Below are 16207 nucleotides of genomic sequence, written 5' to 3'. Positions count from 1 at the left end.
ATTAAAATGTTATTTATTAAATATACAATCCACTTTGCTCATTTAAAAACATATATTTTTGTTGTGCATTTTAACATTTTCCAGACAAAAGGCGAATGGCACCAATTGAGTGGAATGCCCCTTATATTTGCCCAGTGTTACTCCCGTGGCGTATGATCGGAGTGTCAGTCCTGCCATGAATGTTTACAGAGCTCATGACTCCTGCTTGTGGGCTGGCTTCATTCTGCTGAGCTCCTGGTTGAAAAAGCACATCCCTGCTTGGATCATGTAAGTTGCCCTGTGGACAAACAACCTTTGTGTTCAATTTGCTAAACTCTTGTCATTTGTTAGTATTTGATATTACCTTTCTAATCCTGTAAATATGTGGGGGTGGAGGTTAAACCGGGGGGAAACAATGATCTTCTGGTGTGTTTTGAAGAATTCTGATAAGTAAGGTGTTGTCTTGAGTTGCAGTGCACTTTATTTGTTGATCCAAAACTTGGAGATTTTGCAAAATACTGCAGTACGGTGGTACCTGAGTTTTCGTACGCCCCTTGTTTCATATGATTGGCCAAAATACCGCCCCAGTTTTTGGGCAGTATTTGGTCTGGGTAATGGTATGGCTGGACATTGCAACCTACTAAACTTGTCCGTTGTCTTTCCAATCCTTGCAAAAAATCAAGTGCCCAGTCAAATAATGCCACTGGTTGTAGGTGTCAGTCTTTGTGCTTTTCTTATTGAGTATGACTGCAAAATAAGCCACCTTCGGCCCAAAAAAAGTTGCAAGTGTCAGGGCTAGGGGTTTCATACCACAGTTTTTTTTTTTAAACTAAATTATGTGTTTATATATATATATAAATATACACGTGTATATATATATATATATTTATGTATATATACACGTGTGTGTGTATATATATGTGTGTATACATACAGTATGTTTAAATACATATGTATATATGTAAATATATATATGTGTATGTATATTCATACATACAGTATATATATATATATATATGTGTATGTGTGTATTTATATATATACATACAGTATGTATATATATACAGTATGTATGTATATATATATATATGTATGTATATATATATATATATATATATATATATATGTAGGTGTGGGAAAAATGAGGGGTTTCCTCAAATCTCCTGATGATTGAGGGAACCCCTCATGAAACAGTTCTGTAGAGATGAAGTAGTCTTGTGATTTTTCCCACACCTACATATTGCGCTCTACCACGATATCGAGTACTATTTTCTGGATAATCCAATCAAGGTATATATATATATATATATATATATATATATATATATATATATATATATATATATATATATATGTGTATATATATATATATATATATATATATATATATATATATATATATATATATGTGTATATATATATATATATATATATATATATATATATATATATGTGTATATATATATGTGTGTGTATCTATATGTATATATATATATATATATATATATATATTAGTCGAGGTTGCTGTGGTTTATCTGTTATACGGTGCTCAAGAGTGGAATATACGTCAGGTCAGGAAAAACATGGTGAATGTCTCCTGTATTTCTGTTAGCCTTTAAGCTAGCCAGCCATTAGTTGGGCTATCTTCTATCTTGCTTCTCCAGCAGAAATAGTCCCAGAGTTAATCAAAGTTTGTTCATCAATCATGGCTTTATGGTGATTTCAACTTAAAGCTGCAGTTTATTAATAATACCATTAATCGTTATTTCCCGAGTCAGCACATTGATGAAGAAGGTGAGACACATTATTGCAGTGGAGAAAGAAAGCAGTGTCCGCTTGGTCGAATGTTCATTCATCCATTTTTTTTTTCATCATTTACAAATATTTCGCATTGTTTTCTGCATATAAAATTATATTATTTCTGTTTTCATACAGCTCGGTCTTCATCACACCTTTTGGAACTATTTGCTAACGAAAACTGAGGTACCACTTTGTATTCCTGCTCTGTGATATTTAGTTTTGACGATGTGCATGGCCTCAAAACAGCCAGTCTGACTATAATCCATATTGCTTTGATGTACATGTGGGGCCGTTTTGTGGCAGCAGTTCCATTACTTGGAGCAGCTTCATGAATGCATTGCAATCAACTTGGATGTTCACACCATCTGAGAACGATGGCACTCACTTTGCGTGGTGTGGGTTTCAATTTGGATTTATGACTGCGGATAGAGAACATCATCAAGAAGTTTGTTCTCTACACTTGATGATGGGACGTTTTGTTTACATTTGGAGAAACACAAAGAAAGCCTGCTTGTGCAAAGGCAAGAGCGCCCTCTGTTGTCTGAGTTGGTGATTACAGTACATTGGTGCCTGGTGTAAGTGGTAGTAGGGAGAAACTATTTGACTGTCAAAGGTGAAGTTTTGGTCTTAGATGTTTGACAGCTGTCACCACGCTGTAGTGATAGTGTCCTGCTTGGTCCTGTGGTGTCTGAATGCATAAACACACAAGTGACAGTGACAGTGCCTTCAAAAGTCTTTACGAGCAACTTTTGAATATAAACTATGTCTTATGATGTGTTATTGTTTTCCACAATAAACGTTTGGTGCACAGAGTGGGGAAATAAACCATGCATCAACATTGTTCTCTTCATTCCAGTACTGAGATTCTCTTTCTTCCTTGGTTGACATTTTGAACTGCATTCACTCATGTGTGAAGAACATTATTTGACCAGCTGTTGCCAGAAGTGCCACCTTTATGGGCATCCTGTCATAAAAGAGTAGTCCAGTCCTCTGGGACAAAACAGATGAAGGAAATTGCACCGTAACATGTTTGTATCTATTGTGATTCTACAAAAGCCCAAAAGCAGTGAAGTTGTCACCTTGTGTAAATGCTAAATAAAAAGAGAATACAACAAATCCTTTTCAACTTATATTCAACTGAATAGACTGCAAAGACAAGATATTTCATCTTCACACCAAGAAACGTTATTATATGCAAATATTAGCTCATTTGGAACTTGATGCCTGCAATGTGTTTCGAAAAAGCTGGCACAAGTGGCAAAAAAGAGTGAGAAAGTTGAGGAATGCTCATCAAACACTTATTTGGAACATCCCACAGGTGAGCAGGCTAATTGGGAACAGGTGGGTGCCATGATTGGCTATAAAAGCAGCTTCCATGAAATGCTCACTCATTCACAAACAAGGACAGGGCGAGGGTCACCACTTTGTCAACAACAACATGAAGAACAACATTTCGCAGTAAACTATTTCAAGAAAGTTAGGGATTTCACCATCTATGCTCCATAATATAATCAAAAGGTTTAGAGAATCTGGAGAAGTCACTGCATGTAACATTGAATGCCCGTGACCTTGGATCCCTCAGACGCTACTGCATCAAAAAGTGACATCAGTGTGTGAAGGATATCACCACATGAGCTAGGGGAACCCTTCAGAAAACCACTGTCAGTAACTACAGTTGGTCACTACATCTGTAAGTGCAAGGTAGAACTCTACTATGCAAAGCGAAAGCCATTTATCAACAACACCCAGAAACGCTGCCGGCTACGCTGGGCCTGAGCTCATCTAAGATGGACTGATGCAAAGTGGAAAAGTGTTCTGTGGTCTGACTAGTCCACATTTCAAATTGTTTATACAAACTGTGGATGTTGTGTCCTCCAGACCAAAAAGGAAAAGAAACCATTCAGATTGCTGTAGGCGCAAAGTTCAAAAGTCAGCATGTGTGATGGTATGGGGGTGTGTTAGTGGCCAAGGCATGGGTAACTTACACATGTGTGATGGTATGGGGGTGTATTAGTGGCCAAGGCATGGGTAACTTACACATGTGTGATGGTATGGGGTGTATTAGTGGCCAAGGCATGGGTAACTTACACATGTGTGATGGTATGGGGGTGTATTAGTGGCCAAGGCATGGGTAACTTACACATGTGTGATGGTATGGGGGTGTATTAGTGGCCAAGGCATGGGTAACTTACACATCTGTGAAGGCACCATTAATGCTGAAAGGTACATACAGCTTTTGGAGCAACATATGCGGCCATCCAAGCAATGTTATCATGGACGCCCCTGCTTATTTTCAGCAAGACAATGCCAATCAGGTGTCCTAATTACTTGGCCCAGCCACAGGTGTATAAAATCAAACATTTGTGAAAGAATGGGTCGCTCTCAGTGATTTCCAGCGTGGAACTGTCATAGGATGCCACATGTGCAACAAATCCAGTCGTGAGATTTCCTCGCTCCTAAATAATCCAAAGTCAACTATTGCCTTTATTATAAGAAAATGGAAAAGTTTGGGAACAACAGCAACTCAGCCACCAAGTGGTAAGAATGTGAAATTTGGTGAAGGAGGAATTTTGATGTGGGGTTGTTTTTCAGCAGTTGGGCTTGGCCCCTTAGTTCCAGTGAAAGGAACTTTGAATGCTCCAGGATACCAAAACATTTTGGACAATTCCATGCTCCCAACCTTGTGAGAACAGTTTGGAGCGGGCCCCTTCCTCTTCCAACATGACTGCACCAGTGCACAAAGCAAAGTTCATAAAGACATGAATGACAGTCTGGTGTGGATAAACTTGACTGGCCTGCACAGAGTCCTGACCTGAACCTGATAGAATGCCTTTGGGATGAATTAGAACAGAGACTGAGAGCCAGGCCTTCTCCACCAACATCAGTGTGTGACCTCACCAATGTGCTTTTGGAAGAATGGTGGAACATGGCTATAAACACACTCGGCAACCTTGTGGACAGCCTTCCCAGGAGAGTTGAAGCTGTAATAGCTACAAAAGGTCATATTGAACCCTATGGGTTAGGAATGGGATGGCACTTCAACTTCATATGAGAGTCAAAGCAGGTGGCTGATAACCTTGAGCAATATAGTGTATGTTGGTTTGATTCCGAGCAACTGTAGGGCTGATGATCGTGGTGACCTTGTATTGACCTTAAGAATAATCTTCTAATCCTCTAAAAATCTAAAATAGTACGAACGACCATTTTAACGGCACAAACACAATAATAATTACTGAGACTATTCTGCCATATGTTTTCACTTTTCATGTTGTAATTAATATATATATTTGGTTCTTCTTTGACTGGAGGTGAGCTTGCATGGGAAGCAGGCTCCTCATCGTCGTCATCCTCCTCATCTTCTGATTCCTGAGTATTGTTGTGATTTTAGTACACAGCTGTATGTTTCAATATATTATTATGTGTATTTAAAGGCCTACAGAAATGAGATGTTCTTATTTAAACGGAGATAGCAGCTCCATTCTATGTGTCATACTTCATCATTTCGCCACATTGCCACATTTTTGCTGAAAGGATTTAGTAGAGAACATCCACGATAAAGTTTGCAACTTTTGGTGGCTAATAAAAAAGCCTTGCCTGTACAGGAAGTAGCAGACGATGTGCGCGTGATGTCACGGGTTGTGGAGCTCCTCACATCTGAACATTGTTTATAATCATAGCCACCAGCAGCGAGAGAGATTTGGAACGAGAAAGCGACTATTTCCCATTCAATTTGAGTGAGGATGAAAGCTTCGTGAATGAGGAAAGTGAGAGTGAAGGACTAGAAAAAAATTTTTTTTTAAAAGGGCAGTGGGAGCATTTCAGATGTTATTAGACACATTTACTCTTGATAATTCTGGAAAATCCCTTATCTGCTTATTGTGTTACTAGTGTTTTAGTGAGATTATATGGTTGTACCTGAAAGTCGGAGTGGTGTGGTGACTGCCAGTGTCTCTGTGGGAAGCCACGTTTCTTGACAAGGGAAGGTAGCCAGGCTGAGACCCCCCCCCCCCCCCCCCCCCTCCACAGTGTAAGCATCCGACTGTCGGGGGCGGCCGGTCGAAGGAGGCAAGAGAGTCCACAGCACCAGGAAGAAAGACACAAACTCTCCGCTCATGTCTACGGTAAGAACCGACTTATTGCCACCGTTTTCTCACCGAAACCTGCCAGTCGATATGTGGTCGGGAACCATGTTCGCTTGACTGCTCTGTTCCATAGTAAATCTTCACGTCAGCTTTCGGGAATGTAAACAAGGAAACACCGGCTGTGTTTGTGCTGCTAAAAACGGCTGTAATACACCGCTCCCTACCTGCAGCTTTCTTCTTTGACGTCTCCATTATTAATTGAACAAATTGCAAAAGATTCAGCAACACAGATGTCCAGAATACTGTGGAATTATGCGATTAAAGCAGACGACTTATAACTGGGATCGGTGCTGGATCAAAATGTCCGCTACAATCCGTGACGTCATCATACCGAGACGTTTTCTACAGGATACTTCGCGCGGAATTTAAAATTGCAATTTATTAAACTAAAGCGGCCGTATTGGCATGTGTTGCAATGTTAATATTTCATCATTGATATATAAACTATCAGACTGCGTGGTCGCTAGTAGTGGCTTTCAGTAGGACTTTAATATTTGCAGCATGTCCTCTGCTGCCATTGGCTTGCAGTGCACGTAAAGTGCGCGCGCACACGAACACACAAACAAACACACACACATACACACACACTCTCACCATACACACACATAGCAGGTGTAATTTATCCCGCGCGGGAGAAAAGGTGTGGACAATGGCGGGAAAGGCCACGTGACGTGGCGAGCACTCAGCCTCCATGACACGAGACAAGAGTGCAGACCCGCAGCCATGAGTTCTTCCTTCCCGCCATCTGACTCCACGACCTCCTTGCTGAAATCGTCCTCCAGAAGACCCCCGCAGGTCCACCAGCGTCCGCGCAGTCACCATCCGCACCGCCACCACCGCGCCGCCGAGCAGGCTAGTTGTCTGCCCGCGGAGAGCGAGGTGAGTGGCCGCCGTCCTCTCTGCCGCCCCTCCTCGCCCGTGACGGACGGAGGTGAGTCGCCGCGGGTCAAGTGTGGCTCCCACGCGGCTGCTCGCCAGGACGCGGCTGATGCTGACGAGGACGGCGGCCGCGGCGCGCACCGACATCACCGCAGGAAGCACAACCGCGAGGAGCGACAAGCGGCGCTCGGACCACCGGAAGCCGAACCTCCGCGACGTTGCCGCGCTCGCCCGCCCCCCAGGGTGCCGTCTTTTCCGGACAGCCACGACGACAGGACTCCGCTCTGTGAGCCCCGGGAGCGGAGGAGAGTCGCTGCGGGGAAAAGCGGCTGTCAGGTTGCCGCCAGCTCTCCTGTGCCGCCGTCCAGCTCCTCTTCCCGGCGCTCGCGGAGGTCCAGCGCCGCGTCTTCAGCCTCGGACGTCAATTTACGTTCCGTCCTTCATTCACTCTTTGGTCAGGTAAGACTTCGAATATTGTCCAAAGTATTCTTATTTTTGCAACTTTACCAGTTGACTAGACTGACCTTTACACTTGACGCTTGCATTAAAACAAATATAGACATTATTTTATGGAGCACATTAAAACAAATATATACATTATTTTATGGAGCACATTAAAACAAATATAGACATTATTTAATGGCGCACATTAAAACAAATATATACATTATTTTATGGCGCACATTCGTCCATCATCGTTCCCCATCCTTTATGGCAGGTTTGTCAAAGTCATTTGAGGTCAGGGGCAACATGGAGGACAATCTATTCCTAAGTGGGCCGGGATGGTAAAATCATGGCATGATGACCTAAAAATAAAGGCAACTCCATTCTTCATTTATTCAATATACAAACAAACATGTGGTCAACAAAATACACAAACAGTTTTACATTCATACATTGAAAATGTTGCAGAGCGGAAGGGGTTAGGCTGAAGTTGAACACTTATTGTGCCTAACCCTGTAAGCAATGGCAAAGACAAGATGAACTTAGGGACAGCGTGGTGCAGTGGAAGAGTGGCCGTGCGCAACCCGAGGGTCCCTGGTTCAATCCCCACCTAGTACCAACCTCGTCACGTCCGTTGTGTCCTGAGCAAGACACTTCACCCTTGCTCCTGATGGGTGCTGGTTAGCGCCTTGCATGGCAGCTCCCTCCATCAGTGTGTGAATGGGTAAATGTGGAAGTAGTGTCAAAGCGCTTTGAGTACCTTGAAGGTAGAAAAGCGCTATACAAGTACAACCCATTTATCATTTAACTTCCTAAAAATATGAAATTTCCTTTTCACAACATATAATAAATACACCTTGTACACAACATAAACACTGTTCAATTATGTACACAGTAAAGACATGTGAAATATCCTTCTACACGTGTTACTTAAACCTTTTGTACCAATTATATACTATATACAAACAGTTATACTTCCATGTACATATACAGTACATTCACTGTACAAACATACATATACACATACTGTACATATACATTCACTGTATAAACATACATATATACATACTGTACATATACATTCAATGTATAAACATACATATACACATACATATATACATTCACTGTACGTGTGGGCCGCCACGAAAGAAATGAATGTGTGGGAAACCCTGATATCCATACATACATACATCCATGCATATAATCACGTTTCATCAAACATCTATTGACCTTGTTGCCCTAGGGTAAACTGGCTAACACATGGCACACTGACAAAGCTTAACCTATTGTTACTATAACAATCTACAAGTTTATTATAGTTCTTTCTTCCCCTCCATTTATCTTCTTTCTTTTGTATTTCAAGTTATTACATATTTGAACAATTGTATTGTTGATAATAGAGGTAAGTATTGTTATTATTAATTATCAATAGTGATATATCTATTTTATTTGTTGTGTAATATTGCTCTGTCATTTCTGTATTATTTATTTCACTAACAGCTTCTTTGCTATCACTTTTACCATCTTATTTGTACATATCATATTTACTGATGGTGTTATGTTATTGTTGTTTGCTGCTGTTGTTGTTGTCCTCGTCGTCTCTGTCTTGTCCCCACAATTTCCCCCTCTGTCTTCCTTCTTTTCTCTGTCTGTCCCCTCCTGCTCTGGCCCGGCCGCACCAAATAATAATATAAATACATTGAATAAAGTCAAATACAAATAAGGCAACAATAGAAGTAACAGAGACTTCTCTTTTGTAAAGTCAATGTGTAGAGCAGATATAGATCATCTACATCTACTATATGATTTGTCTGAGAAGCTGGACAGGACAAAACAAATAAAAATAAAGACAACTTCAGGTTGTTTTCTTTTGTTTTACTTTGGCCAAAAATAGAAGAAGCACCTTCTGAAAACGTACAAATCACGAATAATCCTCTGGACAAAACACTTCAAATGTGTTGAGAATTCTGAGGAAATTGGTGCAGCTTCAAAAACACAACAAACTTAGACCTGGTCTCAGTGAATCTACAAAGCCAGGATTCAACTTTAAGTCACAGTCTTTCTGGGATTGGACATAAAACACAACATGTAAACTCTTTTAGGTATCAAACACCTCCTTTGTCACGTCCACATATCCATCCAGTGCTAACTCAACAAACCCTAAGAAATGGAGGTAAAACTATTCAAAAGGGTTAGTTGACTTTTCTGGTGTGTGACAGACATTTTGGGCCAAGGAAGGTGCTAAATGACCATGTGGTCCAAGCAGAAGACATAAAACAGCAGGTTTTAAGTGTCATGTGGGTGGAGGAGGAGGAGCCACAGTCACCCTTCACTGTGTACCTCTTGCTTGACTCCGGTATAAAGCGTTTGCTTGCCTAACAGAATTGCTATTGTGACATCTAGTGGACACATTAGAACAGCAGTTAAAAAAAAACATCTCATTTTAATACTTGGCAAAATCATCACGCGGGCCGGAAAAAACCTGGTGGCGGGCCTCATCCGTCAAATACATCATCAGCTGCAGCTTCTCCGTATTTTCAAATATCCACCATTATTTTATCATTCTTAGACTCATTCTGCGTCAGTGTGGTGCAGACTAATAGTGCTACAATTGCTTTGCCATGTTGGCTACACACTTGGCCGTGTTTTTGATGAATTCTTTTTTAATTCAATAAATATCATCCACTTCTTCTCAGCACTGTCCTTCTCGCTCACTTTTTTCTTTCCTATGGATGGAAAATAAAGTTATGTCGATCTCTGGCTTAAAGTAACAGTAGTTGTTTGCAACACTTTTAGATGCCCTGAGGGCACCAATTTGAAATGTATTTTACACGCTATGTCCATCCTATTATCCTACTTAATGATGTAAGTACGTACATACGTGACACATGCATGTGCATTAGCTTTAGGTGTTGTTGGTTAGCTCATTGGCCTTGTGGTTGGAGTGTCCGCCCTCAATGGGTAGGTTGTGAGTTCAAACCCCAGCCTAGTCATAACAAAGACTATAAAAATGGGAGCCATGACCTCCCTGCTTGGAACTCAGCATCAAGGCTTGGAATTGGGGGTTAAATCACCAAATGATTCCTGAGTGCGGCCCACTCTGCCGCTCACTGCTCCCCTCACCTCCCAGGGGGTGCACATGGTGATGGGTCAAATGCAGAGAGTCATTTCACCACACCTAGTGTGTGTGTGACAATATTTGCTACTTTAACTCTTTATTAATAGCAATTTGGATAGCTAGCGTTAGCTGTCATTAAATGTATATTCTATCACAACAACACAATTGCAACTTGTCGCTTCTCTTGGTCTGCTTTTGTACGCATTCCCTGCGTTGTTGACACTTGTTGACAAGACAGGGTGAGTAGACACCATTTTATTCAGGCCAATAAAAATCAACTTAGTCATTGTGAACAATATAAATAATTGTCAAACAAATGTGTTTTTAATTTTCCTGAGGGAACTCTCCTGAAGGAATAAATAAAGTGCTAAATATCTTTCTATCTGTTCTGTTCAACCACTGATGGCAACATAAGCCAGCAGGGGGTGATCTTGTTATATTTTTTGCTTTAAAAAATGTTACTGTGAGTAAGTTGCAAAATGCTAGCCCAGTAAGAACAGACGGAGCTCACTGAGACATTTGCTAGGCCGACTCATGGCGGGGATGCTTGTAACTCAGATTTTTGCTTGCAGTTTAATGCATTCCAATTAGCCGAGGGACAGCTCTTAGCTCAAAACACTTTTAAGTTGAAGTATCAATCATCAATCAATGTTTACTTATATAGCCCTAAATCACTAGTGTCTCAAAGGGCTGCACAAACCACTACGACATCCTCGGTAGGCCCACATAAGGGCAAGGAAAACTCACACCCAGTGGGACGTCGGTGACAATGATGACTATGAGAACCTTGGAGAGGAGGAAAGCAATGGATGTCGAGCGGGTCTAACATGATACTGTGAAAGTTCAATCCATAATGGATCCAACACAGTCGCGAGAGTCCAGTCCAAAGCGGATCCAACACAGCAGCGAGAGTCCCGTTCACAGCGGAGCCAGCAGGAAACCATCCCAAGCGGAGGCGGATCAGCAGCCGATACACAGGCAAGCAGTACATGGCCACCGGATCGGACCGGACCCCCTCCACAAGGGAGAGTGGGACATAGGAGAAAAAGAAAAGAAACGGCAGATCAACTGGTCTAAAAAGGGAGTCTATTTAAAGGCTAGAGTATACAAATGAGTTTTAAGGTGAGACTTAAATGCTTCTACTGAGGTGGCATCTCGAACTGTTACCGGGAGGGCATTCCAGAGTACTGGAGCCCGAAATGAAAACGCTCTATAGCCCGCAGACTTTTTTTGGGCTTTGGGAATCACTAATAAGCCGGAGTCCTTGGAACGCAGATTTCTTGCCGGGACATATGGTACAATACAATCGGCAAGATAGGAGGGAGCTACCGCTTCCGCTGCATATACACCTTAAAAGTATTTACCTTCTGCTATCTAGTAGCCGAGCATTTAATTGTTCTACCAGTCACAAAACCTTGCTGGCGTAGATAAATGAACATAGATTGTGGTACCTCACTTTTCCTGGGCACCGTCGTCATATGACTCTTGTTTACGTTGCAAATGTTCACCAAAGCTTTGAGCTGTTATGCCTTTGATGTGTCGCTGATCATCCAGCCAAACATCGTACTTCAACAACTAGTTGGTTTCTTCACCTATAGAAATATATGGAAGTCAATGTGTGTATTTAATATGAATGTTGGGCATCACGGTGGCAGAGGGGTTAGTGCGTCTGCCTCACAATACAAAGGTCCTGCAGTCCTGGGTTCAAATCCAGGCTCGGGATCTTTCTGTGTGGAGTTAGCATGTTCTCCCCGTGACTGCGTGGGTTCCCTCCGGGTACTCCGGCTTCCTCCCACCTCCAAAGACATGCACCTGGGGATAGGCCCCTCCCACCTCCAAAGACATGTATCTGGGGATAGGCCCCTCCCACCTCCAAAGACATGTATCTGGGGATAGGCCCCTCCCACTTCCAAAGACATGCACCTGGGGATAGGCCCCTCCCACCTCCAAAGACATGCACCTGGGTATAGGCCCCTCCCACCTCCAAAGACATGCACCTGGGGATAGGCTCCTCCCACCTCCAAAGACATGCACCTGGGGATAGGCCCCTCCCACCTCCAAAGACATACACCTGGGTATAGGCCCCTCCCACCTCCAAAGACATGCACCTGGGGATAGGCCCCTCCCACCTCCAAAGACATGTATCTGGGGATAGGCCCCTCCCACCTCCAAAGACATGCACCTGGGGATAGGCCCCTCCCACTTCCAAAGACATGCACCTGGGAATAGGCCCCTCCCACCTCCAAAGACATGCACCTGGGGATAGGTTGATTGGCAACACTAAATGGTCCCTAGTGTGTGAATGTTGTCTGTCTATCTGTGTTGGCCCTGCGATGAGGTGGCAACTTGTCCAGGGTGTACCCCGCCTTCCGCCCGATTGTAGCTGAGATAGGCGCCAGCGCCCCCCGCGACACCAAAAGGGAATAAGCGGTAGAAAAATGGACGGATAAAATATGAATGTTTCTTTTTCTTTACACTGAATTTATGTAACTACGTTTATTTACGTTTGAAGTTTGTGAACTTTCAATGTTTAGTGGGAAAAAATGTGGGAGCAAAATGTGTGTGGACATAAAGCAGATTTCATGGCGTGGCCGCATGTCGTGTTTCATTACCAGCCTTTTTGTATGACCCGTGTCATGTGACTTCAAACTTGACTCCTTATTGGCTGGCTGTGAGACGGGATTGATCGCTTCAGTCTTAATATATCGCGTCTTGAAGCAGCAAATTTTGTTTTTTTTACACTGAGTTTTTGTACAACAAGTTCTAAAACACTGAATTTTTAAACACAATTTTTCGTATCTCCTGAATTTTAAAACAATTAATTTTTTAAACACACACTACTGTCAACCGAATAGTTTTCACTGAAATAGTCAGCATAATTTGATGCACATGTACAAAAAAAAATTGTTACATAAATTCAGTGTCAAAACAGCGTTTGTAATAAACACAAAATATTAACCTCCATAAAACTAAAAAATATTTAAAATACTCCACGAGGCAGCAAATATTTATTTGATTAATTGACTCGTCAAATGATTGTTTTTGATCCGCTGTACACATTGGAGTTTGACTTTGAATCTGCAACTTGAATTTAACCAATGTTTAACATACTATACTAAATAAATGGTAATATAATAACCTACTCATAAATTACTTAGAAACAAATGGTTTTACCGTGGGGCAGTATAGCTCGGTTGGTAGAGTGGCCGTGCCAGCAGGTTCGATTCCCGCTTCCGCCATCCTAGTCACTGCCGTTGTGTCCTTGGGCAAGACACTTTACCCACCTGCTCCCAGTGCCACCCACACTGCTTTAAATGTAACTTAGATATTGGGTTTCATTATGTAAAGCGCTTTGAGTCACTAGAGAAAAGCGCTATATAAATATACTTCACTTCACTTAACACAAAGTATGTACCTATATATGTGAATATGTATGTATGTCTATTTATACAGTACATATATACATATAGTATATAAAAGACGTGTGACTAAATGCTGTTATTTCTTGTCTCAAGTGCTCTCATAATGTTGGAAAACGTGTTTCGAAGCTTGTAAACATTTTTTTATGCTCTAGCTATAAAAATAGTAGTTCTATAATTCACAATTCCTACTTTGCGGAAATGTGTTTCTCGCGACCAGTCCGGAACCAATTCACAAAGGATTATCATAGTAGTATGTCTATAAAATAATCCACAATGAGAACAAATAAAGTTGAAAATCTCAGCACTCTGATAAAGAAGGTGAGAAACACCAATAAATTTAAGAAAGCAAAGTTTGAAGATGGTGACCTGATGATCTCTGCACTTGTATTCCGCGGCACAATGGTTTGGAAGCATTGCATTAATTTATACACTGTCAGTGTGGGAATGTGGAAATACTGTCAAAGCGCTTTGGGCTCCTTTTTAAAAAGGGGTAGAAAAGCGCTAAACAAGTACAAACCATTTCCCAGGACAGAGGCCAAACTGAAAGTACCACATCTGGTCGTGTGGTTTGATTAATCTTTGGAAATGTCACGATGAACAGGTACAGTAAATCTGCATATTCTGTGCTATTTTCTTCCATAAATACCAAGATAGTCCACACATCAGTTTTAGTAAAAGGCAAAAACAAAAGTGCCAACACTGTCTGTCCTACTAGAAAATGTTTCTTCTACAAAATGTGTTTCTTATGTAATGTATCCTCCTACAGACCTTCTCAGAGGGACGCTGCTTTGTATTTGAAGTCGAATGTGCTGAGGCACATGAAATCTTCTAGTCAGAGGTGCAAAACTCTCATGTGCTAATGTGGCCAAATTTAACTTGCTGCAATATTTATTGGGAGCTACAGCTGTGATGTCAGACAACTGGATCCATTTTCAGCATCATTTCTATGTGGACTCATTCTGGCTCACAGATCTATAACGTCACTTTTTACTTCATTGATATCACCTTTCTGCATACATTCAAGTCATTGCTCTATAGCAGGCGTCGGCAACCTAAAATGTTGAAAGAGTCATATTGGACCAAAAATACAAAAACAAGTATGTCTGGATACAGATAGTGTCATGAGATATACATTGAATTAAGAGGACTTAAAGGAAACCAAATTAGCTCAAATATAGCTACAAATGAGGCAGAATCAGAATCTGATGCAATATGTACATACAGCTAGCCAAAATAGCATGTTAGCATCGATTAGCTTGCAGTCATGCAGGGACCAAATATGTCTGATTAGCACTCCACACAAGTCAATAACATCAACAAAACTCACCTTTTGTGCATTCATGCACAACGTTAAAAGTTTGGTGGAGCAAATGAGACAGAAAAAGAAGTGGCATAAAACACGTCTTAGAAAGTCGGAGAAAGTTATACATGTAAACAAACCACGGTGCGTTCAAGGACCGCCAAAATTAGTAGGACAAAACGGCGCTCGCCAAATACTCGAATCAGTGAAGCATGTTTAATACAAACAGTGTGTTTTATAACAATTAGGGAGGTTTGTGTCATGTTTGTCCTCCTACAGAAACTATATTAAAACAACAAATATATTTTTTATATTTTTTTCCTCGTCTTTTTCCATTTTTCATACATTTTTGAAAAAGCTACAAAGAGCCACTAGGGCGGCGCTAAAGAGCCGCGGGTTGCCGACCCCCCGCTCTATAGGCTTAGTCATATTATAATGTGATTCCATTTTGAGTTGTATTCTCTGAAGCTGCCATGAAATCAGGGAGAGATTAGTCATGAAATAGACTTGACTGGGAAAAACAGATGTTATTAATCAAGTGATAGGATTTATAAGTTGAAAGCATTCCCCAAGTACAACAATGATTCAGTCAGGCTGTGTGTGACTTGCAAAAGGGTCTTGGTTGACACAAATGTTGGACTATTCAACTGCTTGTGTTCCGACACGCGACTTCTTTCCGGAAGTGAAAACCAGCGGTAGCCGACCAAGCTAAGATGGCGGTTGTACAGCAAGCAGCGTGCGGACTATCTGAGTACAAAAAAGGCTTCAAAAAACAGATACAAGCAAAAAATCAAAATATGCAATGGAAAAAATCCCTGTACGTCATTAAAAAAAGGTTTGTTGCGTTAAAGCAAGGATTATATATGTCGGTCTTGTTCTCAGACGTATCGAACTATTGTGCTAGAGACAGCATTTTTACACAGCAAAACAGATGAAAACTTGGAGAAGCATGGAGGTCTACAACTTCTTTGTGTGAGGCTGGGTCAAGGAAATTTATATCAAGACCCTCTCGGATAAATATGCATACATTCTTCTTGGGTAAGGTCGCATTTTATAATTTAACTTTGCGTCTACTGATGCTTGTTGCTGTTGTACGAGCCTTTTACGAGTAGCTCATTTTTCC

At 41.4% G+C, this 16207-nt stretch overlaps 1 protein-coding gene across 1 annotated transcript in view; it reads left to right on the top strand.

The window, feature by feature from the left end:
* Window positions 1-6489: 6489 nt before the first annotated feature.
* cabp1a (calcium binding protein 1a) overlaps window positions 6490-16207 on the top strand; it is a 28119-nt gene continuing 18401 nt past the window's right edge. Inside the window, exon 1 of the mRNA XM_061907184.1 lies at window positions 6490-7259. Coding sequence (XP_061763168.1) covers window positions 6645-7259 — 615 coding nt within the window. The 5' untranslated portion in view covers window positions 6490-6644. The remainder of the gene's footprint in view (window positions 7260-16207) is intronic.

This window comes from Nerophis ophidion, linkage group LG07 (genome assembly GCF_033978795.1).
Source record: "Nerophis ophidion isolate RoL-2023_Sa linkage group LG07, RoL_Noph_v1.0, whole genome shotgun sequence".
Lineage (NCBI taxonomy): Eukaryota > Metazoa > Chordata > Actinopteri > Syngnathiformes > Syngnathidae > Nerophis > Nerophis ophidion.
Note: the sequence above shows the minus strand (reverse complement) of the source record. Positions and strands in the feature narration are given on the sequence as shown.